This window comes from Glycine max, chromosome 8, assembly GCF_000004515.6.
Source record: "Glycine max cultivar Williams 82 chromosome 8, Glycine_max_v4.0, whole genome shotgun sequence".
Taxonomy (NCBI): Eukaryota; Viridiplantae; Streptophyta; class Magnoliopsida; order Fabales; family Fabaceae; genus Glycine; species Glycine max.
The window spans coordinates 36,437-60,350 of record NC_038244.2 but is presented as its reverse complement, the minus strand read 5'-3'; the positions used below and the strand labels follow the sequence as shown (position 1 = coordinate 60,350).

General features: G+C 32.8%; 5 protein-coding genes across 5 annotated transcripts; 2 read left to right on the top strand and 3 right to left on the bottom strand.

Moving 5' to 3' along the window:
- Positions 1-4,885: 4,885 nt before the first annotated feature.
- Positions 4,886-6,804, bottom strand: LOC100776625 (extensin). The gene is made up of 2 exons (XM_006584583.4): positions 5,231-6,804; positions 4,886-5,154 (listed from the first exon to the last, which is right to left on the bottom strand). Exons 1-2 carry the CDS (start codon positions 6,572-6,574, stop codon positions 5,071-5,073), a joined length of 1,428 nt encoding a protein of 475 aa, XP_006584646.1. The 5' UTR covers positions 6,575-6,804; the 3' UTR covers positions 4,886-5,070.
- Positions 6,805-9,050: 2,246 nt separating this feature from the next.
- On the bottom strand, positions 9,051-9,635 carry LOC121175263 (uncharacterized). Its single transcript, XM_041017854.1, has 2 exons — positions 9,447-9,635; positions 9,051-9,338 (listed from the first exon to the last, which is right to left on the bottom strand). The coding sequence occupies exons 1-2, from the start codon at positions 9,573-9,575 to the stop codon at positions 9,114-9,116; spliced, it is 354 nt and encodes a 117-aa protein (XP_040873788.1). The 5' UTR covers positions 9,576-9,635; the 3' UTR covers positions 9,051-9,113.
- Positions 9,636-11,900: 2,265 nt separating this feature from the next.
- LOC121175259 (serine/threonine-protein phosphatase 7 long form homolog) lies at positions 11,901-12,818 on the top strand. The gene is made up of 2 exons (XM_041017838.1): positions 11,901-12,385; positions 12,467-12,818. Exons 1-2 carry the CDS (start codon positions 11,901-11,903, stop codon positions 12,495-12,497), a joined length of 516 nt encoding a protein of 171 aa, XP_040873772.1. The 3' UTR covers positions 12,498-12,818.
- A 2,318-nt stretch (positions 12,819-15,136) lies between these two features.
- On the bottom strand, positions 15,137-16,034 carry LOC102665371 (uncharacterized). Its single transcript, XM_006586254.3, has one exon. It carries the CDS (start codon positions 15,934-15,936, stop codon positions 15,370-15,372), a length of 567 nt encoding a protein of 188 aa, XP_006586317.1. The 5' UTR covers positions 15,937-16,034; the 3' UTR covers positions 15,137-15,369.
- A 5,098-nt stretch (positions 16,035-21,132) lies between these two features.
- Positions 21,133-23,498, top strand: LOC100805322 (U-box domain-containing protein 25). The gene has a single exon (XM_003531950.5). The coding sequence runs from the start codon at positions 22,162-22,164 to the stop codon at positions 23,326-23,328; it is 1,167 nt and encodes a 388-aa protein (XP_003531998.1). The 5' UTR covers positions 21,133-22,161; the 3' UTR covers positions 23,329-23,498.
- Positions 23,499-23,914: the final 416 nt, after the last annotated feature.

Below are 23,914 nucleotides of genomic sequence, written 5' to 3'. Positions count from 1 at the left end.
ACCAGGATATTATTCCCAACAAATTATAATCAAGCTTAGTTAGCCAATAAATTACTTGTTTGAACATCTTAAGAAAAGGAATTACTTTAGATAAGAATGTAAATCCACACAAAACGTTGAAATAAATTATGAGTAGTGATGAAGTTGTGTGGTTGGTTCATCACTAGGCTGCAAGATTTTTTTTCTTTTTTTGCTCCCTGGCCTTTAGTTTGTTATAAAATTTCATTTTACTTTATTTATTTATTCAAGAAACTTGTCTGGACTCAAATATTTAATTCAGTGTCATGGAGGAAGCTGAAGCACCCGTGAACTCTTTCTGTGGTCAATTAGGTACACCCTGTATCTCTCTCACTTGGCACTTGCCCCACCTACAACAACTCATTACCACATTATCACATTAGTAGTGTTTTTACTACGTGGATTAATAATTAATAATAAGAAACAAAGTCAAGTTTGATAAACAAAAGAAATTAAATATAAAAAAAAATACACTTAGCTTGCCCGTGAACCTCTTCCCTTTCACTGTTCAATTATTCAACACCCCTCTCCTCACCACCCAAAAACAATCTGCCCCACAAACGTCCAACTCATTCCAGTGACTTTATAATATGAATTTTATTATATATTTGTTAAGGAATAAGGATGTTTGCTTATTATAAGTTGATGGATTAAATCACTATATGTCCCTTTTTTTCCTTCATTCATTCAAGATGCTGTGGCCTCTTCTTTTTGTCTTTGCTGAGAACAGTTTTATGATTCTATCAATACTTATCGATGCGACCCTGCATATGATATAATACACTATGATTTTGCTTCGACACAGGATCCAATCTAAATCCCAAGAACAAGAAAATAATCCAGATTAATGCATATTGTCTTTTGTAGCTTAGTGAAACATATGATTTATGTGAAATAGTATGATATTGTAGTTGTACGAAAACAAGTTGGAAAGTGGAAACTATATGCATCTTTCATAATCCTTATGTTTGGAGGTTAGTTAAATGAGTTCTTGGATGGTAAAGTGTATCAGTTATATTAAAATCAATCCAATCTAAAATTGTGGATATGAATAATTAATGAATCCATTAAAAAAAACTCAAATGACAATCAATATCCCTATTGAGCCCTACTAATTGCAAAGTTGTAACTGTAACAATATTTATTACAAAGGGGATCAACTTAATTCTTTTAAAGTTATTTCTTATTTTCAGCATTTATTTTTTTATTATAATCATTAGATTTCAACAAATCCCTCATCATTTATTATTTACTCTTCTAGTTATAAAATGATGATTTTGGTAATTTCAATACTATGAGTAGGAATGAACCATTTAATTTGACGTGTGGAGAATGTTTCCCAAATCCTCCATTGATGGGAGGAGTACCTAACTGAATGCTGGAGGTTCTTGGTGTAGAGGCACTTAAACTAGTTAAGTCACATATTTGAGGTCCTCAACACATAGCAAGACAGAGAACAAAGGAGCCTCACTGCCCAACCAGATACAACATAAGACATAAACCACATGTCAAGCACTCTAGAAACTAAAACTGAACACAACTCACTAAGTCAGAAGACAAAAAGCTCCAGAATTAGTTTGTCTTAAATGATTGAAATTGAACACAGAATTTAGTTTAATGACTAGAGGTGGGTAAATACTCGATCTTCTGTTATAATTATATATGTTACTAGACTAGGCATGCATGATTTTTTTATTTAATTTTTAGATAAAATTAAATAAGAGAAAAAAAACATCTTTCAATAGATCACCCCTAACTAAAGTGGCCATTAAATTTGTGAATAATATACAAGTCATTGGTAGAGACACAACAAATATAATTTATTTATTTATTTTGTTTGGAAGATGAAAAAGGTCTAAACTTACTAACATATTCAACCTTATTTATTTATTTTGCAAATTTGGAGTAAAATATAATTTTATTAACAATTTAATTTTTTTCTAGATATAGATAAAGTTCATAATTAATTAAAATATTATTCTTTAGTTAATTAAGTATCAAGGTCCAACTAACTAGTGGTGTTGTTCAGGTTCCTTTTTTCTGTCATATGGATGCATGATCAATTAGATATATAAATACATTGTATCGCTTTATTAACACAAAAGATACATACGCCTATTTGATGACTGTTCTTGACGACTGTTCTTATGAGGAATATTATTGTGCCCAAGCCAGCTGATAGGTAGCAAATTAATCAAAATACCAACCATATACATAGTTCGTAAACTACTCCTTCATGCTTCATGAAAACGAAGTTTAGGTAAAATTAAAATGTAGCCTTTAATAGGACATACGTGTAGAATTTGTCTAAAAAGTGTAAGCATTATCAATTGATAATAGATAATTTTATATTAAATAATTTTAAAGATTCTTCTTTTACATAATTATTTTATATTCAAAATAGTAACATTATGCCTGATGTTGATTGTTTGAATTTTCATAATCCATATAGATCTTATTTACACTAGAATTTCCTCCTCAATGTTCACTTTATGTGTTTTTGGATGTTTTAATCGACTTAATTTGATCATTTAAAAAAATGTTATTACCTCCGAATCTTACTGTAATCAGAAAATGGAAAATGCTACACGTCCAAATTTTTTGGTTGCCTTGGAAACACGGAATACTCTCTAAAGATAAAAAAATAGTCTCTATATTAAATGTCCCAATTTTATAAACTTAAAAGTTAATTTGAAATTAATTTTTTTAATAGTAAATTCACGGATAATGGGATTTAAAGTAAGGAAGGAAAACGGGACGTAAACAATAAACATTCCTAATTAAAACTAATTTTTCAAAGTTTTCTCTTCATTAAAATGATTTATTTTAAATAAACTCTTTTAACCTTTTCTGGTGTACGTAATCGTTTACTGTATTATTTTTATTTATGAAGAATAGATTATTTTTATAGCTTTTCCCCTCCAAAATGCGCGTGTATTAATCCAAATACACTATTATCATGCGTTTTTTAAATTTTAATTAATAGTTACAATTTGGCTTGAGAGGAACGGATCTTGAAGAAAGATTTAATATTATATTTTATGCAAACTAAAGAGAGAAGAGTTTTATTCCTTCTTGTTAAGTATTAATCTGCGTGTTGTGTCAGGCCTCATGCTTATAAAAAATTTAGCTAAAAAATTGTGATCATAATTGTTTTTCAAATTCAAAATCTAGATACAAAACCAACCAGATATATATATAAACCTTGTTCTTATTAGCACACTGTGAACTTAACCTGTTGTCTGTTGTCAAATTCAAAATCAATATAGTCAGATGATTAACTAGTATATTAATAAAATAATTCCTGAGCATGCAAAATGATAATAAACATGGGTATCGAACCAAGTTAATTAGCCGACTATCTGACCATGCTTAAGATGCTTAGTTAAGGGTGTGTTTGTACGTATTCCTCCTGTTCAACTACATTATATTAAACGTGAAAGAAGGATTCAAATTCAATGCGTGTCTCGGTAAATTCAGTTTGAGGAAATCAAACACGTGTATATACCTCATGATCTTTAGGGTTTTTAATTGTTAGTTATGAAATGATATATTTCAACGCAGAAGCCAATTCAAGCCGATAAGTATTTAGATTCACAGAAAGAGATGAATTTCTCTTAAATGATATTAGTTGTTACTTGTTGTTATAATCATTGTATTAAATTCGAATAAGATAAACTTTTCAGTGTAGTAGGAGTATTATAAAATACTCAAACAAAACAGTAATAACTAGGATCCATATGAATTTCAACTAATAAAAGGAAGTACGTACGGTACTCTTTGAAATTCTTCTAAATACTCCAAGGGGTTATGTAATCATAATCATAGATTTTAATGTTTAATATTCTGTCTTTTTTTAATTTATCCTTTTATTTTTATTTCTAACTTAAATTATATATATATATATATATATATATATATATATATATATACACAAATATTAATAATTAAAATATGATTTATTATATTCAAAAATATTTTTTTTTTATTTTCTTAACACAAGTATGGGCTTGAGTTCCCTCCCTTTCAAAACTAATGAATATATATTATATAACCCTATTACTATTACAATATAATATGTACTATAACTATAATATAATAGTATCTAATTTAGTAGCATGTGCAGCTCTTTTTTTTTTTCTTTTCAAAATTAATATATATTTTTATGTATTCAAATATTGTATAATGCAAGAGAAATTAACACATAACATGTTACTTTTGTTTTGCTCCTTTTTTCTCTCCTGTTGTTCCTTCACTATAATGTTCCAAAGTTTGAGACTTTCTTTTCCATTTTTAGATTTTATTTACACTTGTAAAAAAAATCATTCTTAGATGTATAGTTAGATTTTAGCTTAATGTGTCAAAATTTAGTAGTGTCCGACAATCATTTAATAATTTTTTTGACTGATTATATTAATTAGAATAATATATTGATGATTCGTTGTTGTATCTGGTCTTATACTCTAGTAGATGAATCTGTTTAGTGTTTAAACTTGCTACCTTAGTCTAAAAACCGTTTAGTGCTTGTTTATAAGATGTTTAGTCTTGTTTTAAATATTTATAAAATTTAATTAATATGCATTTACTATTTTTTTAGTTTCTTATGACTGTGAAGTCTATCTAAATTGGACTTTACTCTATTTCAAGCAACTACTGGATCAATGTTCATGATCTCGTTGGTGGGCAGAATGGCTTTGGAGGTTGTCACCAAATATTAATTGTCATCGTGGGAGTTGTTACGAAGTACAACTTTTTGGAGAAAATAAACATGCATTTTCAGAAATTGATCGAGTTTATATATATATATATATATATATATATATATATATACTGCATTCTGCATATATAGCAGACGTCCCTGATAGTTTCAACAATTCAAAAACTCGTATCATTAATATTTTTGAGCAAAGATCACAATACAAAGAAAGAAGGAAATAAAAAAAAATAAAAATATGTGTATAACTTTTCGTTATTGATCAGTTTCATACATTTAACTGATTTGATATGTTTTGCAAACCAAACCACTGCTTAGAGTGAATCATGTTGCACGTGTCAAGCGATAACAGATAACAAAATGGCAGTGAGTCCAATAGTTGGCCACATATTCCCTTGCCTATAGTATGATTGTGCAGCATTCTGTAAACAAAAAAGAAAAAAAAACATGAGATATAGTTGTAATTATTTAAGTTTAAGAGGTCAAAGAAAATATTACCGCATTGGGACTTGGTGCTGGTGATTGTGTCTCTTCTGAATCGGTTGTAGCAATATCGCCAGCAAGTGGTGCTGGGGGACTTCTCCGGGTAATAGTTGGTGCTGGAGCCAGAGAAAGTGCGTGGTGTTTCTCGTGCTTGTGCTTGTGTCTTCTTCTCCTGTGCCTGTGGGGAGGGGGTGGTGGCGTGTCATCTTCAGGTGCTGGAGCTGGTGTTGGTGTTTCAATCGCTGGCGTTGGTGCTGGTGTTGGTGTGCTACTAAGTGGTGAAGGAGCAGGTGATGATTTTGGTGCTTTCTTTTTGTGTACAGGTGCTGGTGTTGGTGCTTTGGATGGTGTTGGAGTAGGCAATGGTGGTGCCTCAGCTGGTGGTAATGGCAGAGGAGGGGGTGGAATAGGAGCGTTTTTGGGTGGTTGTGGTGGTGGGATTTTGGGGGATGGGGGTTTTGGACTTAATGCTGGTGTAACCTTGGGGACAGGTGGCTTCACAGGAGCAATTTTTGGAGGTAAAGTTTTGGGAACAGGTGGCTTCACAGGAGCAATTTTTGGAGGTAAAGTTTTGGGAACAGGTGGCTTCACAGGAGCAATTTTTGGAGGGGTAGTTTTGGGAACTGGTGGTTTCAGTGGAGTGGAGGTTGGTGGTAAAGCCTTGGGGACTGGTAATTTAACTGGAGCAGATGATGGTGGTAAAGGCTTGGGATCAGGTAATTTCACAGGAGCAGAAGTTGGAGTTGTAACTTTGGGCACTGGTAATTTCACAGGAGCAGATGTTGGAGATGTAGCTTTTGGAAGTGGTGATTTCACAGGAGTCTGAATGGTAATTGGTGTTTTGCTAGAAGTGGGAGAGGTTGCTACTGAAGGAAAAGGGGTTGCTGTGGCAGAAGTGGGGGAAGCTGCAGTTGGCAATTTGGAGGGTGCAGCTGTGGTTGTTGGAGTAGAAGTGGGAGAAGTTGATGTTACTGGTGGATTCTTTGAGGTGGAAGGAGTTGCAGCCACAACAGGTGGTTGTTTGGCTACTGATGGTGTACTAGAAGAGGGGGAAGTTGCTCTTGGCAATGTTGAGGGTGCAGTTGGAGTTGTGGTTGGCAATGTAGAGGGTGCAACTGGGTTTGTGATTGGCAATGTAGAGGGTGCAACTGGGTTTGTTGTTGGCAATGTAGAAGGTGCATTTGGGGTTGTGGTTGGCAAAGTAGAAGGTGCATTTGGGGTTGTGGTTGGTAAATTGGAGGGTGCTGAAAGGGTTGAAGGTTGCCAATTGGAGGGTGTACCTGCTGGTGCTTGGGCATTGATTGTGGCTAGCGGGTAGCTGAGGCTAGCTAAAGCCAATACCCAGAACACTGCAGCCATTCTTGTAAGTGATTTGGTATAGGGAAAGTTAACTTGTTATTTATAGCATGTGATATATGGTTATGATAGGATTAGAAGGTTGAGGCGTAGATGACATGGTGCATGTAAGAGTGTAGCATTTGTGTGATTGCATCATTTCCACCAATGATCCAACAAAGATTGTAAACAATTGAAAAAGCATAGCTTTTCTTGCATCAAGGGGCCTACGAAATCAGAACTATTTGTCTTGGGATTTAACTGCTCCACGGTTGAATGTTAAATGACAGTACAATTTTACCTATTATGTCTACGTACGACCTATATCTTAGTACGGAGTCATCACCTTCTGTTAGTATCCGATGAACCAATATACCAGTGTGATTGAGATGTTATCTCTTTCCCACAGGTTATCTCAAAAGTAAGCACCAAGCTTTGCTCCAAAAGAATGAAAAAGATACAAACTCAACTTGATGATGGAGACAGGCACGTTATAGAGGAAGTGGGATAACCGAGTTTCATATTCTAGAACTATATATTTATAATCTTAGTGCTTTTATATTATACTTAATTGTTTCAATATTTTATAATCACCGAGTTTCATACTATATACTTTTAGTAATAGAATATAAATGTTTTATTAATTAATTCACTTTTCAGTTTCTAAACTAAAAATTCTTTGTTCTATTTTTCTGCATATAATACCTAATAATCCACCTTATATTCCTGCTAATAAACATACTGAATCATGTGATTCATACTTTTTAAGAATAAGCTTATGAATTCGTAATTTATAAGAGTAAGCTTACAAATTTGTAATTCGTATGTATGTATTACAATTTTTTTTGAAGTGTTTTACAAATTAATGGCTAGGATTTGAACATGTGACTTTCAAGTGAGGCTATAACTAACTAAGATAATAGGTTAATTATGTCAGGAAATAATTAATGTCGTTATATATAACACTAAAATTTCTAATGTATATTTAATGCACATGCAAATTTACATAATAAATTTTGTGACAATTAATTTTAATTTAAAAATTAATTTTTTTACATATATGAATTTTTATGAAACCTATGATTTTTATTTAAAATTTATATATGTAAAAAATATATTATTAAATCAAAATTAATTGTAATAAGGCTTATAAAAATTTTAAATATGTAAAATATTAATTATAGGTTTCATAAATTTTTTACATATATAAAAATCATAGGTTTCATAAAAATTTATATATGTAAACAAATTAATTATTAGATCAAAATTAATTATCACAAAATTTATTATGTAAATTTGCATGTGCATTAAATATAGATTAGAAATTTTAGTGTTATATATAGCGACATTAATTATTTTATAACATAATTGACTTATTAGCTTAGTTGGTTAGAGCGTCGTAATAATAACCCGAAAGTCACAGGTATGAACATACGGATTGACAATCCGTATATGGATTACGTGTTACAAATTACGTAAACTTACGGATTATAAATCCATAAACAAATTATGAATTCGTAACTTACTCTTATGGATTACGAATCAGTAAACTTATTCTTATGGATTATGAATCCGTAAGCTTACTCTTATGGATTACGAATCAGTAAACTTATTCTTATGGATTATGAATCCGTATGTTTATTAGCATAGAGAATTTTGGAATTTACAATAATTTTCTGGGTGTATTAGTAGAACACTAGGTACACGAAACAATTGCCTCATATATAATGCATTAACGCCCACTTTAGCTCAAGGATGTTGCTAGGTGCACCCAGTAATTATATGAATGAGCCATATTGCCCAGCAATTACCTTTCTCTTCTTCCTCCTTCCGCTGCATTTCGAAAATCTTCTTCTCTTCTGCATGAACGTTTCTTCTTCCGCACACTCAACCTTCTCTTCCTTCTGCCATTGTCGCTCGTTGCTCAAGTTTTTTTGGTGCGTTTGTTGCGTCTGCCGTCGAGGTTAGTATTTCGTATCTCCCCTCCCCTTTTATCTGCTAGTATGATGTAGTTTACGGTGGTTTTAGGGTAGGAGACTTATCGATTTTTGGTCTGAGAATCCATGGGAGAGAGAGGTAGGAGACGAAGAGTTTTTTAGAACTCAGAAGAACGTTCTTCCATATGCGTTTGGGTGTGAAAATCGTTCATACGGAAGAACTTCTTCTGTAAGTGCTTAAAACTTTGATTTTTTTTTTATTTTTTGTTGTTTGGAATTTGATTTTTCACATGCTATGATTGTACATGTGTTGTATCAAATAGATTTTTCACATGCTATGTTTGTATGTATCAAATACATTGTCACTTGTTAAGTCCAATAATTAGAATAACCCTTGCCTTGTATATAATCATTATAGACCAAAAATACGAAAAATATCTATATCCTTGAAAATAACAATGTCATATTTCTAAGTAAAAGATCCAAACCATAGCAATGAATGTCATATTTCTAAGTAAAAATGTGAGCATGCATGCATGCTCCTCTTGCTATTGAATATCCTAAACCATAATATATGTTCATTATCTACTATTGAAACAGTTTCACTTTTTCTTGTGTTCAAGAGTTTATTTTACCTTGGAAGTATCACAAACAATGAGACCACCTTCTTTTGCTGTTGCGATTACTAGCAAAGTATGACTATCTATATGCTTCCAATTCTCCCATTTTCCATTATTCCTGCGCAATCTTTTAATCCAACCATCTCGAGTAGCTGTATAGAGAATCTGTTCTTTATCTACACCAACATCTTCTGGCTCCTTCAAAAGTCCTTCTCCAAGCTTAATGATATTCTGTTAAGAAAACAAACACATATAGCAAAAAAAAGTAGCTAGTAAATACTAATTCTTCAACACCATACAGACCATGTATATAAGAATTAAGAACCATTAACTTTTCACCTGTAAAGTAACAGGTTTTATATCCAGCAAAACTGGATCTATGGGTGAAAAGTATAAAATTTGAACTGTGAGAGCTACTAAAACTACTAGAACCAAGCTTGTGCTCACTTTAATCAGATTGGAAGCCATGCTATTTGAGCTAGATGTTCTAATATTATAAAAGACTAGCTCTAGTATTATGTTAGATAGGGTTCTAAAAATTTAAGGCATGGATGAATAATACATTTATCCAACAGCTGTACACGATAACAACATGTGTTGACATAATTGAAGCATGTGTCACAGAATCACTTGATTGGACGAGGTCCCTAACCAATGCTCTTACGATTGATCATAATTGGACAATGATTGGATATGTATCTATCGGGAACAAATTGCGTTGCATTTGGCCAAGCTTGTAACCACTCTAGTCATACCAAAGCCTTATCCAATCTACTCATAGCACCACCTCCATATCACTATCTCCCTTAGCTTCTCTAATGTAGTGATTGAGCCAAGCCTATTATGAGTACCCCTAGTCACGTTATCATTTGCACTCCCCTTTGTATGGCTACATGTTGCCTCCTGTTCGTCATTTTCACATTTCCTCATCTCCACATGGTTTGGGCCCCTTTTAGTCTTACACGACCCATTTTGTAAACTATCCCAATCTCCTTTACCGTGAATATACACAATATAATGGTTCCGAAGTCCGAGTGGCGTCCTACACCTACTGTGAGCTCTGGAATTGGAAATGGTGGGTAGTAGTTCATGTTAACTACACACCCAAGATTAATTTTTGAGTCATCTAGTGACACCCCAAGCTTACTTATCAAGATTTTCACAATGCCTCTAACCATCTTGTGTGATAATTTCAAATAGTCAAGTGTTACTTCCCTGAAACATACAAAGGAATACTTTAGACCAAAATTAAGAAGAATTTCTCCTGAAACCAACATACATAAAATTGCATGACATACCTATTTGTGTTGCATTAGGTAGAAAATTTTCAACCAAATGAGTACTAAGAAACTTTATTTACCAATTATATGAATAGTTAATTTGACCAAAAAAACTACATTGTTCTTCATGATTTTCAGATCATGGTTAGAACAAGAGGTGGACCTCGTGCCTTAGGTAGTGGTACAGACAGAGGCATGGGTCGAGATGAGGATGATATTGATGTTTCCCGGCATCGTAGGCCTATCGCTTCTGCCCGTAGGCAACGGGTTCAGGTTGATGTCGCTGAGAAAGTTCCTCAGGTGATTGAGGATGTTCCTCCTCAGGTGACTGAGGATATTCTTGATGTGACAAAGGATGTTCCTTATGTGGATGAGGACATTTCGACTGCAGACTTAGATGCTGCGAACGTAGATGTTGCAGACGTAGCTGCTGATGGTGCCGAGGGATCACCTACTGAGCATGGCGAGGGATTCCCTAGTGGGCCACATGACACATCATTGCTGACATCATTTGCAGACCATGTGGCATACAATATCTGGTGTGGTGAGGTATTTTAATCTGGACGTGTTAGTAGTTGATAATTATTTATTTTTTGTTGTGTTGTTTGTGATAATGAATGTCTAATTAACTTTTATGTTGTGTTATTCAACTCAGGAACGACCTGAGTTGAAGCTGGTCTCCTATGGTAGGAAAGTTGATAAATTTAGGAGTCCAACGCCTGAGATTGAAGACCTTGTTGCCGGCACCAGATTAAGTCCATTGATCGGGTGTTCTATGGTCACCGGCGATCCTGGACTGATATCCGCATTTGCGGAGAGGTGACATAGGAAGACCAGCACCTTCCACCTTCCAGTGGGGGAGTTGACGATCACACTGGACGATGTGGCGTGTCTCCTCCATCTTCCTATCACAGGGGCATTACACAGGTTTGAGCCTCTGGGCGTGGACGAGGTGGTCTTGCTGTTAACGGAGCTTCTAGAGGTATCCGGCAAGGAGGCTCGAGCTGAGACCGTACGTGCTCATGGGGCTTACATACGACTGTCATAGCTTCGTGAGGTGTATGAGAGATTGAGAGTAGATGCCAGGCCCAACGTTGGATTGTAGTGGCGCATGCTTGCCTTCTCCACCTGGTGGGTTGTGCTCTTTTTGCTAATAAGAGTGCAACCCATTTTCATGTGGTGCATCTGAAGGCGTTTCGAGACCCGAGTCAGTCTGCGGGCTATGCCTGGGGAGTTGCCGCGCTGGTTCACATGTATGACCAGCTAAATGAAGCTTCACAGACCCCCACACGATAAATGGGTGGGTACTTGACGCTCTTACAGGTAAATTTTAAATTTCATAATCAGGTTTAAGTTGGAAAATGAATTTTAAAGGTTTTTTTATGTTATGTTCACTTTATTTGTGTAGTGCTGGATATATGAGCACTTTCGCAGTGTTCATCAGTGCGTCATTGATGATGCGTACGCTGAGACTACCCCACGTGCCTAGAGGTGGCTTACAACAAAGGCGCACATGAATGGGATCAAGGGAGCGCCATACAGGGCACGTTTAGATGCTCTGACGATCACAGACGTTTCCTGGTTGCCCTATAGTGAGCACCAGGCAGTTAGGGGCTTCAAGCTTATTTCATGCTACCATGGGCAGCTCAGATGGGGTCATGTTGTGGTTTACGTCCGACCAGAGCGGGTGCTACGACAGTTCGGGTACATCCAGACCATCCCTCCACCGCCGGTTACTGCTTCTTTGTCGTATGACGAGATAGACGAGAGGTGGATGCATTTCGGGGACCATTTAGCACCCGCGGGTGAGATTTGTGTTGTCCCCGGGCAGGTATCAATGGACTACATGGAGTGGTATTTCCAGATATCTCACCCGTTTGTCACGCCAACTCACGAAGGCGATGAGCCCAGACAACCAGCTGCCCTAGATGTGGAAGCATACGTCGAGCCACATGTCCCGGAGGTTCCAATTGCAGCTGATCTCCCAGACATTCAGTGGTATTTTAGTTTGGTTAAGTGGTTTGTAATTTGTTTTTTATTTAATATTTTGTAATCACTGTGTTTTTATGACTGTGACAGGTTTCTTGTGAAGGTTGCGAAGCAATCGTAGAAAGGTTGGAGCGTGTGCTCAACCTTAGGATGGTGACTGCAGGAACAAAGTTACATGAGATCATGGAAGATTGCCTGTGGCTCGCTAAGGGAAAGGCCTCTGATGGAAGTCTTAGGGCGTGACATAGACAACGCATAGATTAGCTTTTGATATGATGTGTATTATTTTTGTATTTGATAACATTATTGTTAGTGTTACATTATTTTGGTAATACATATTTTGTTAAATATTTGTTTCATTATTTAATTTTCTGTATACTGTTTGTGAATGACATAATCAATTGCTGAAAATAAAATCTAATTACACCTAGAACTAAAAAGCACAAAAAATAAAAAAAAAATAGGAATTTGACCCTTAAAAGTATGGCTAAGTACCCATGTTCGGCGTTTTTTAAAAATTATGTGTGAGTCGCCTAAGACATTCGAGGGGTGCTATTTCTATTGTATGCACGTGAAAGAACGCAAAAAAAAAAATAATAGCGTGAACCGATTCCATCGAATCGGACCAAAAAAAAGCACAAAAAATTAAAAAAAAATATGAATTGGACCGTTAAAAGTATGATTAAGTACCCCTGTTCGGTGTTTTTTAAAAATTATGTGTGAGTTGCCTAAGACATTTGAGGGGCGCTATTTCTATTGTTTGCACATCAAAGAACCCAAAAAAAATAATATCGTGAACCAGTTCCATCGAATCGGAAAAAAAGAAAGCACAAAAAATTAAAAAAAATAGGATTTGGATCGTGAAAAGTATGCCTAAGTACCTGTGTTCTGCGTTTTTTAAAAATTATGTGCGAGTCGCCTAAAACAATCGAAGGGCACTATTTCTATTGTTTGCACGTCAAAGAACCCAAAAGAAATAATATCGTAAACCGGTTCCATCGAACCGGACAAAAAAACACAAAATATTAAAAAAAATAGGATTTGGACTGTTAAAAGTATGGCTAAGTACCCTTTTTCGGCATTTTTTTAAAAATTATGTGCGAGTTGCCTAAGATATTCGAGGGGCACTATTTCTATTGCTTGCACGTCAAAGAACCCAAAAATAATAATATCATGAACCGGTTCCATCGAATCGGACAAAAAAAAGCACAAAATATTGAAAAAAAATAGGATTTGGACCGTTAAGAGTATGGCTAAGTACCCGTGTTCGGCGTTTTTTTAAAATTATGTGGAAGTTGCCTAAGACATTCGAGGGGCACTATTTCTATTGTTTGCACGTCAAAGAACAAAAAAAAAAAAATATCATGAACCGGTTCCATTGAATCGTACAAAAAAAAGCACAAAAAATTAAAAAAAAATAGGATTTGGACCGTTGAAAGTATGACTAAGTACCCGTGTTTGACATTTTTTAAAAATTATGTGCGAGTCGCCCAAGACATTCGAGGAGCTCTATTTATATTGTATGCACGTCAAAGAACGCAAAAAAATAATAACATGAACCGGTTCCATCGAATCGGACAAAAAAAAAGCACAAAAAATTTAAAAAAAAAAATAGGAATTGGACCGTTAAAAGTATGGCTAAGTACCCCTATTCAGTGTTTTTTAAAAATTAAATGTGAGTCACGTAAGACATTTGAGGGGCACTATTTATATTGTTTGCATGTCAAAGAACCAAAAAAAAATAATATCATGAAACGGTTCCATCGAACCGGTTCACGGTCCAAATCCTATTTTTTATGATATTTGTGCTTTTTTTTTAGGACCGATTCGATGGAACCGATTCATGGTTTTATTTTTTTTTTTGAGTTCTCTGACGTGCAAACATGAGAAATAGAGCCCCTTGAATGTCTTAGGCGACTCACACATAATTTTAAAAAAATGCCAAACAGGGATACTTAGGCATATTTGTAATAGTCCAAATCCTATTTTTCATGATTTTTGTGTTTTTTTTAGTTCCAATTCGATGGAACCGGTTCACGGTTTTTTATTTTTCTTGAGTTCCTTGACATGAAAACATGAGAAATAGCGCCCCTCGAATGTCTTAGGCGATTCGGACATAAGTTTTAAAAAAATTCCGAACAGGGGTACTTACGCATATTTGTAACAGTCCAAATCCTATTTTTTTTTATGATTTTTGTGTTTTTTTATGTCCGATTCGATGGAACCGTTTCACGGTTTTATTTTTTATGAGTTCCTTGACGTGCAAACATGAAAAATATCACCCCTTGAATGTCTTAGGCGACTCACACATATTTTTAAAAAAATGCCGAACAGGGGTACTTAGGCATATTTGTAACGGTCCAAATCCTATTTTTTATGATATTTATGCTTTTTTTTAGGTCCGATTTGATGGAACCTGTTCACGGTTTTATTTTTTGCTGTATCATCCCTATTAAGAAAGAATAAGGATATTGTAATTTATAAACTGTTCTTCAGTCTTAAAAATGTGTTGACAATGTTAATGCATACGCCTAAGTAAGTTAATTACAGTGCATTTTCCAGTGAAATTAGTGACTTATCTATCAGATGCGCGATCCAATTAAGACCACACTAACTCTCAAAAGTGAAGTCATTTTGTTTAGATGAAGATAAAGCATGACTCCTAGTTGCATTTGCATATATCAAACTTTGTGGAGACAGTATCATATATAGCCAGAGATTCAGACTGCACTATGTAGTTTGGGCATGAATTTAGGCTTTATGCGATCAATTTGTATATTTATATAGATCTTATATCAAACAAGGTACACCATATAACGAGTTAGCATCCACGTAGCACACGCAGAAACAACTGCATATAACATTGATAAAACTTAACAAAAGTATTGATTTTTGAAAGAGTTATCTTCAATATATATACAGTACACTCAATATGCGCCCTGTGCTTCTAAAAAGACGTTAGTTTCCTTGTCTCTGGCGTACGTAACCAGGTATTATGCATTATGGCTGCTGAATTTAAACAACTCAGATGGCAGATCAAAGTAGGAACTAACAGAGTTATCTCCTTCATTTTCATGAATTCTTGCTTGTGAAAGCAGGGAACTACGTTCAAATTTTTGCGAAGAAGAATTTGGCTTTGATAACACAGGGTTCACTGAAGCATGCATTTGGGTTTCTGCTTTTCTTTCTTTAACTGGCTTTGTTTTACCAAATCCTGGAAGATGCATGCAAAAAAGTGCACTGCATTTGAATCCCTCTTCCTTAACCCTGTCAGTTTTTGGAATAATTTCTTGTAGCTTGTAGTTGTAGGAAATGTTTCTAACCTCACTTGATGATGGTTGAAAGCTCTTAGTTACTTTCTTCATTGGTAAAGCTCTAGGCGATGAGGGGGTCGAATTTATGGCCAAGAATTTGAAAGAAGGTTGAAGTAAGGGTAGGGTGTACAAACCGGTAGCATTTGAAGGTGTGACACAAGGTTTTCTCTGTGACAGTGGATGCAGAGCAATCTGTTTTTCTTTTTGTAGACTCTTCTTGATCAAGATTTTGGGCTTATCCATCATGGTTACACGGAAGAGAAGTCAAGTCACACCTTATGCATTCTTTGCAACGCCTTTTTAATTTTTCAACTTCCTGGAAATGCTGTTCTGTGAAACCTGAAGCATCATTTGCAATTGCATTTTGTGATAAGTGGCTGATGACTGGATATTTATACAGAAACAGAGGGCTTAGAGTGCTCTCTTTCTTTCTCTCAATTGTATCATCAACAATTAAAATTAATATGATTTTGTTTCTTAGAATTAGTTGACTTCTCTTCTCATGCGCCATAAATAATTGGCAATAAACCTCTCGGAGGTTCTAACTTTTGATCACTTTTCCCAGCCGGCATTTATATTTCTGAAAAGATTAATGTAATATTGTTTAATTGTGCTTTTATCTCTAATTGTGGTCATGGAATACAATGTGAATGCACGACATGATAAATATCACAAATTAAACCAACCTGAAACATGACAGCATATATATTTCAGCCATATAGTACTGAGTTTATGTTAGTCACGTTATCAATTAATTAATAGAATAACTAAAATGAAAAAAAAAAATATATATATATATATAAAGAAAGAAAAAAAATTAAAACAAAAAGTAAGTCCACATTTAAATAGTTATTAAGGAAAATCAAAATTAATAGCTATAATAAAAGGGGAAGTGGTAATCAAGTATGGTGCTCCATAGAACATCCTCGGTTGAAAGCTCAAAAAGAGAGAAATTACTAAAAATATTTTTAAAGTAACTCAATAACAACAATAATAGCTCCATATTAATTTGCTCCAACATTTTTTTTGAAAATTGAATTGACTAACTTTTGTATCAGAAAGTCAAACCGTGGCTTCCCTTGACTTCATAGATGCATCACGTTGATCAGATCCATTGGAACAAATCATTAAACCACTAATATCAATATAGAATTATAGGAGGGTTTGAGATGAAACAACCCACGCAGCTAGATATTTATACGTTATTATTAAACCACTAATAGCAATACATTATTATTATTAAATCACTAGACAACCAAATCAGAACATAGTGGGGCCAGTAGCGTATGGGCTTATGAGCACATAGTGGCCAGTAGCTTATGGGCTTATGGCTTTCTCTTCTTTTCTCTTTTGGTCAAAATGGACTTTTTCTCTCCTGGGTTTTCAGTATCTCTTTGTGATATATATAATTTGTAAATAAATATCATAATATTTAACTAAAACATTAAATAAAAGAAAAGGTGCATCTAAAACATAAGTAATATTTAATACTTTTCACAAATAGAGTCTCAATTTAAAACTTATTGATGAAAAAGTTACACCATGGTAGAATTTAATTGTGTAAAGTATTTGATAATTTATCTATGGCTAATACAAGATTAATTGTTTTAAACAAGTTTACTATCCACTCATCTTTTCTTAGTGAATCTTTTCTTTTATATATATCTCAATTATTATTTTATGAAGGTAATTTTGATTGATTTAATAGATTATTTCTCACTTCATGAATTTAACATATTCAAAACTCATAAATCACTCATTTAACTAAAATAATTATATACTAGTTGATTGACATATTCAAAGTTTTAACAAGTGAATTTATGATGACAAATTAAAATCGGGGAAGCAAGCCCACTTAAAAATATGAGCTTATCAATTGACATATTCACTAAGTAAAGTATTTGATAAGATAACTTATCGATGATTAATACAAGACTAATCATTTTAAACAAGTTTGTTAGCCGCTTATCTTTTCTTAGTCAATCTTTTCTTTATATAGATCTCAATTATTATTTTATGAAGAAAATTTTAATTGAAATAATAGAATTATTTCTCACTTCATGAATTTAACATATTCAAGACTCATAAATCACTCATTTACTGAAATGATTCTATACTAGTGGATTAACATATTCAAAGTTTTAACAAGTGAATCTATGCTGACAAATTAAATTGGGAGAATCAAGCCAATGTGAACTGAAAAAATATAGTTTGTTTAAGGATGAATTAAAAAACTTACCAGTTAAAAACTATATATATATATACAAAATGGAAAATGAAAAAATTATATATAAAAAATTAAAATAATGATTAAATAAAATGACTTCTTAGCTTAAAATATTCTATTCTAAGCACATCATCACTTTCTTACTAAAATGAAACCGAATTTGAAATCTTATACTAGTTTTTTTTTTTATCTCTTTTACTTAAATAAAAAAACTATTGGTAGGACGGATGGGCTCACCCTACCTTGTTTTTCTTACGTATTAAAATAGGACAGACCAAAATAAATTCAAAGGTTAATAATATTGTTTTGATCCATTAAAAAAAAAAGGTTAAACAAGCTGGTCCCACGAATCAAAACCGGCTTCAACACCTGTAAATTTCTCTCTTCATCAAGATTTTTTTTTTTTGACAGAACACCTTATAAGATGTTATATAAATTTTATTCATTAAAAGTTTCATACAAAAAAAAGGTAATTCAAATGATCCGGAAACAGTCTGTCCTTGGAAAATTAAATTTTCTTATTGTTGTCAAACTTACCTGTTATCAAGGGAACATTAACTAATGAAGTTAGTTTTCTTAACCTATTCACGTGATAGGTACGTGGATTATAAATTAGATGCCGGAAAATGCGGTAAATAGATAATAATTTTTTTAAGGAAAAAATAATTAAGAAGCGGTAGTCATATCCTTTTTCTTTGATTTTGTGGTCCCGGATTTTGTATCATCGTTAAAATTACTATTATTTGATTCAACTTATCTGAAAAGACCGAATAAGGATATAAATTCTTTATATGTATGTGTATATTTTTTTTCTAAACCAATTATTTAGCTTCGTGGTCACACACACATGAAGATCACTGCCGAAAAGCTACAACCAGTCAACTACAATGTTAGAAAATTATGTTTATGATAAAGTAAAACTAGCTCCAAAGCTAAAAAATTGAAAAGTTAATTAATAATTGAAAATTTTAAAATTATTAAAAAAATATTTATCAAATAAAATTTTTAATTAATAAAAAAAATTTTAAAAACTAACTATAATTTAATAAACCTTTATCTTGCCTTCGAATCAAGTATGCTTGAAATAGCGTATATTTACTATCATTTTAAAGAAAATACTATAACCAAGCAAGTTGTATAATATGCTAAATTCAGTACAAACATATATATATATATATATATATATATTCAAACATATATTTTTTCTCAGATATTCTTTGCATGTTTATACACTTCTAAATGTGCCTAGTATTAAAGATTTCATGTCAACTAGATGGACAAGTTAAAATACTAGTGAAAAAACTACCGATACTTTATAATTAATTTTATAAAATTGAATTAAACTCAAATTCAAAATCTATTCTATGGATTGATGTTAGGCTTATTGGGTTAAGTGGTATCCAAGTGTAAATATTTAATCTTATAAACTTTAAATTTGAGATGTTCACTCCTCAATATTAGAGTAGTTAGAAATTTTATGCTTGATTCATTATTTTAAAGGAGACTAATCTTTTTTTAGACTAATTCCATTAATGAATGCTTAAAAGTGAATAATTTATTTTAGATAAAAAGTAAAATATCTGAATAATTGAATAAAAATTTATTAAATGTATTATTTACTGTGTATGTATAGATCATGTTCTATAAATAATTAAATTTTTATTTTTCTTTTAAAATAAAAAGTCAAATTAAAAAAATTCAGATCTCAAATTTTAATACCCACTTTTGTAATTTTGTGAGACATAAATCGGAGTTATTGAATGAAAATGGAACATATGATTCAAATCAAATTCTATTTTTTCTTACTTATAAGAACGAAACCTTAGCCGTATTGTCCTTAGCTGAGTGTGTAAATGCATAATTTTTTGAGTGTACTGTAGGTAATTGGAATCTCTATGAAGTTGAAACATTACTATTGGGTTAATGCTGCTACCCAAGGATAGCTGGATATTTGGGGTGTTTCTAGAACTTCAAAACATTTGATATTTATCAAAAGTTGTCAGCATAGCTTGATATTTTATTCCTTTAAGCAGGCGTTGTTTTCAATATTTTCACTGTTGTTTCTGCATTTTTCATTGAATTTGGAAAGTCCATTTGACAATGTAAATTATTGTATTTTAAAATAAACTTTCTGAAATCCACTAAAAATAGAAAAATAAATAATAAAAATGTAAAAAAATAAAATAATAAGAGTGCAGAAAGTTTTAAACCTTTAACTAGCGAATGCAATCCGATCTCTAACTTTAGCATAAAGTTACTTCAAAATGAATCGACCTAATAGGAGAAAGATTAATTAAATGTCAAATAAGAAATTCTGAATATCTCCTAATAAATTAAAAAATATACACTGATATTTTAAAAAAATATTTGATATTTTATATGATTATTTCCTTTGATTATATTAGTAGTCACACAATATGCCAAAAAAAAAAAACGAATCAGACAGTCCTTATGCTTTAAGAAAAATAAAAAAAATATCAATAAACATTGATTTAATTGATATATTTCATAAGAATAAGTTTGAACCCTATTGTTAATGGACGATCTTTAAGTGCCTTAATGAGACCTGATGCATGTGTTCGTTCTGGTGAGCTTCCAAAACTAAATTCACCTAAACCTTTCTTCATAAAAAAACAAAACAAAAAAGAAATCAAAATTACGTAGGATTAAGTAAATTATAATTGAGATAATAGTATGAATCAGACTCAAGTTATTAGTGGGTATCTACAAAAAGGTGCATTGTGAGACTGTAACTACTAGTTGAATGAGTTCAGATTTCAGTATATTTTTTTTGTTGTTGCAAAAATCAATAAAAATTATTGAAAGAGTTTAAGTATTACTTCATATTAATGTTATTTAATATATTAACTTTAGAATGAAATACAAAATTTACAGAATTTTTTATTCAAAATTTATATTTTATATTTATATGCTGTAACTTTAGGTAACAACTTTCAAAATTTTAATCATCTCCATCTTTTTTTAATTCTTTATTACAATATCTTCATCTACATAATTGTGTTGTGGAATATCTTTGGTTAGCTATCCAAAAACTTCATTTTTATGGTAAGGATATGAAATAATGCTTTGGTTTTTATTATATATTTAAGTAATTACTTGTATGAGTATACATTTAAATACAAGAATTAATTTTAAAACTCAAATGAAAAGATAAAAAAAAAAAAACAATGCACCATAAAAGCAAGAAAACACGAAGGCCACAATTTTCTTAGTTTGTAAGTATATAGGTGGATTTCAGCTTGGCACCATTGGTGGATTCAAACTTCAAAGGTATTAACGATATTTTTGACTCTTGGTTGCCCAGTTTGACTGGACAAAAGCAAAAGAGTGTTTTGGTTTGACTGGATTGATAAAGAAGATCCCTGCGGTGGGGCCCATGCTCACCATTACTCTATAATATTAGTTGCCATTCCACTTTCTTGATTTCTTTCACTAGAAGAAGATTTATCTATTTTTTGGCCGCAGTGTCTCTGCCTGTTCCTTTCTGTTTTTGTCATCAAAATATTTGTAATTTTGTGCTTTCCCTTTCTCCACACTGTCCTGTCAATAGCCAAGAATTGCATACCTACAGAAATTTCCCTTCCTCCCACTACTCTACTCCTTTGGTTGTAAGCATAAGAGTGTCTTCAATTAACAACACATGTTTGTGAAAAAAAATTTAAGTTTGTTTATCGTAAAATATATTATTAGAGAAACCAAAAATTTAAGTGTAATTAAATTATAAATTAAAGATTACTCTCAAACTTAACTTAAAGAATCAAAACTTATAAAAAAATACTTTAGAATCTTTCGGAAAAGCCAAATATTATGATTGAAAAAAAAAAACACACTCTTTTATGCTACTGCAAATATGGAATTAATGTGAGTGAGTCCACAACTTTCTAACTTTTCCGTTTTTCTTTATCCATCACTTGCACTTCCACTTCCACTGGTCATGTCTCAGTTCTCATCCATCTCAATTATAATTGAGTCACCACTTCCAAGCTTCTTGCATCTGCCTCTTTCTCATCCTTCTTCTCTCTCTCAAGGCTTTTAGAAGCTAAAAGAGGAAACAAAAAAGTATGCCACTTTCTAACACCATCTTTCCACCTTCTTTAAAAAATGCATGTCTTCCATTCTAAATTAAAGCCTCACCATATTTGAGAACCCACTTTGATTTCTTTGTCACTTTGAAGTTCTAACAACTATTTTTTGCTTCTTTTGTTCTCGGGAAATCTTCAGTTATGAACGAATCTCAAAACGCCATTCCCCATTTATTTAGATGCCCCATCAGTTTAGACTTGTTTGAAGATCCTGTAACTTTATGCACTGGCCAAACCTACGACAGATCAAACATAGAAAAATGGCTTGCTCAGGGTAACCTCACATGTCCTGTCACAATGCAAAAGCTTCATGATCCATCCATTGTTCCCAACCACACTCTCCGCCACTTGATCGATCAGTGGCTTCAACTTGATCCCCAATTCGACCCTGCTAACCCTGAAGCTTCAACTATTGAATCCTTAGCTTCTCTGAAACTCAACCTTGAATCCTATGAAAGCAGCTTAGAAAACAAGCTCCAAGCACTTAGGAAAATCAGTGTCTTATCTGATGAGTATTGCTCCTTCAACAAATCATGCTTCCTCCAATTGGATTTCCTACCACTGCTTTTGGAACTAGTTTTTGGAACTCAAGTGTCACCAGAAAATGACATGAACTTCATAGAGCTTGCACTTTGTTGCATTAAAAAATTGCTACCACTTGGTAGTTTGGAGCCTCTAAATATGATCAAAGATGGGTCTAAATTAGCGACGTTTGTGCTACTATTTGAAAAGGGTACTAACTCCGTTAAGACTAGCTTGTGCCGTGTTATAGAGTCAGCATCATCATCATCATCTGAGACAGAAGATTTATGTTCTACTCTTGGAAAAACTAACGAACTAGTGCACGAGATTGTTCAAGTTGTTAACCAAAATTACGAGGTTTCTGGGGATGCAATTAAAGCCATGTCAGCACTATGTTCGTTGCAGTCCAACAGAGAGAGTTTGGTGAGAGGAGGAGCAATAGAAGAAATTATGAGATACATTACATCATCAGAAAGAAGAAACATGGCACCAGTGGCAATGAGAATAGTAGAGAAACTTATGGGGCTGAGAAGTGCTAAAGAGGCATTGGTGAATCACCCTAATGGTGTTCAAACTTTGGTGAATATGGTTTTCAGGGTATCTGATCAAAAGTGCAGTGAGAGTGCTGTTGAAGTGCTTTTAACTGTTTGTGGTGAATTTGAGCGTGCAAGAGAGGAAGCCATTGAGAGTGGAGTTTTGACTCGGTTGCTGTTGCTTCTGCAGAGTCAGTGTAGTAACACAACAAAATCAAAGGCAAGAATGCTGCTCAAATTGCTAAGATCCTAGCCAAAGCAGGGTTAGACTTTCAATAATAATATATTAATACCAGTGTATGTAACAAAATAACAATAATAATGACTTTGTGGGTCTCATTGTTGCCGTGTCACTGACATATTTCTTCCGTATAGATGTAATCTTTGAATAATTGAATGAATATTATTAGAAGTTTGAATTCAGCTTTGTCCTCGTTGTTGCCCGCACCCAAACAAGCATAACTTAAGACAAATATTAATGAATCTTTTAATACTCATTTGCAATTTAAAATGGAAAACTATTAATAAAATAACTCTTTTTTAAATTTAAAATTAATTAAATGTTGTAATTTAAAAGTATTTTTATTTTATAGCTACTCAACAAGTTTTCTATCATATTCGTTAGAAAATAAAAATTGAAATACAAATATCTCAACAGATGATTATGCATTTTTTAAAAAATTTCTAGAACATGCATAGATAGTTAGATACCCTTTATAGAAAGTGTTTTTATTTCACAATATAATTCTGTAGCAATCTTAATACAATTTTTTTCCTATATACAAGATTTAAACTTTAGACTTTAGTTAAGAAAAATCAAACATGCATTATTTAAAATT

Coding starts and splice junctions, on each gene's coding strand:
- LOC121175259 (XM_041017838.1), top strand. CDS start 11,901: ATGAATGGGATCAAGGGAGCGCCATACAGGGCACGTTTAGATGCTCTG. Junction 12,386..12,466: donor GATCTCCCAGACATTCAGTG/GTATTTTAGTTT, acceptor TGACTGTGACAG/GTTTCTTGTGAAGGTTGCGA.
- LOC121175263 (XM_041017854.1), bottom strand. CDS start 9,575: ATGGCTTCCAATCTGATTAAAGTGAGCACAAGCTTGGTTCTAGTAGTT. Junction 9,339..9,446: donor TAAAACCTGTTACTTTACAG/GTGAAAAGTTAA, acceptor TTTTCTTAACAG/AATATCATTAAGCTTGGAGA.
- LOC100805322 (XM_003531950.5), top strand. CDS start 22,162: ATGAACGAATCTCAAAACGCCATTCCCCATTTATTTAGATGCCCCATC.
- LOC102665371 (XM_006586254.3), bottom strand. CDS start 15,936: ATGATGGATAAGCCCAAAATCTTGATCAAGAAGAGTCTACAAAAAGAA.
- LOC100776625 (XM_006584583.4), bottom strand. CDS start 6,574: ATGGCTGCAGTGTTCTGGGTATTGGCTTTAGCTAGCCTCAGCTACCCG. Junction 5,155..5,230: donor CAGCACCAAGTCCCAATGCG/GTAATATTTTCT, acceptor TTTTGTTTACAG/AATGCTGCACAATCATACTA.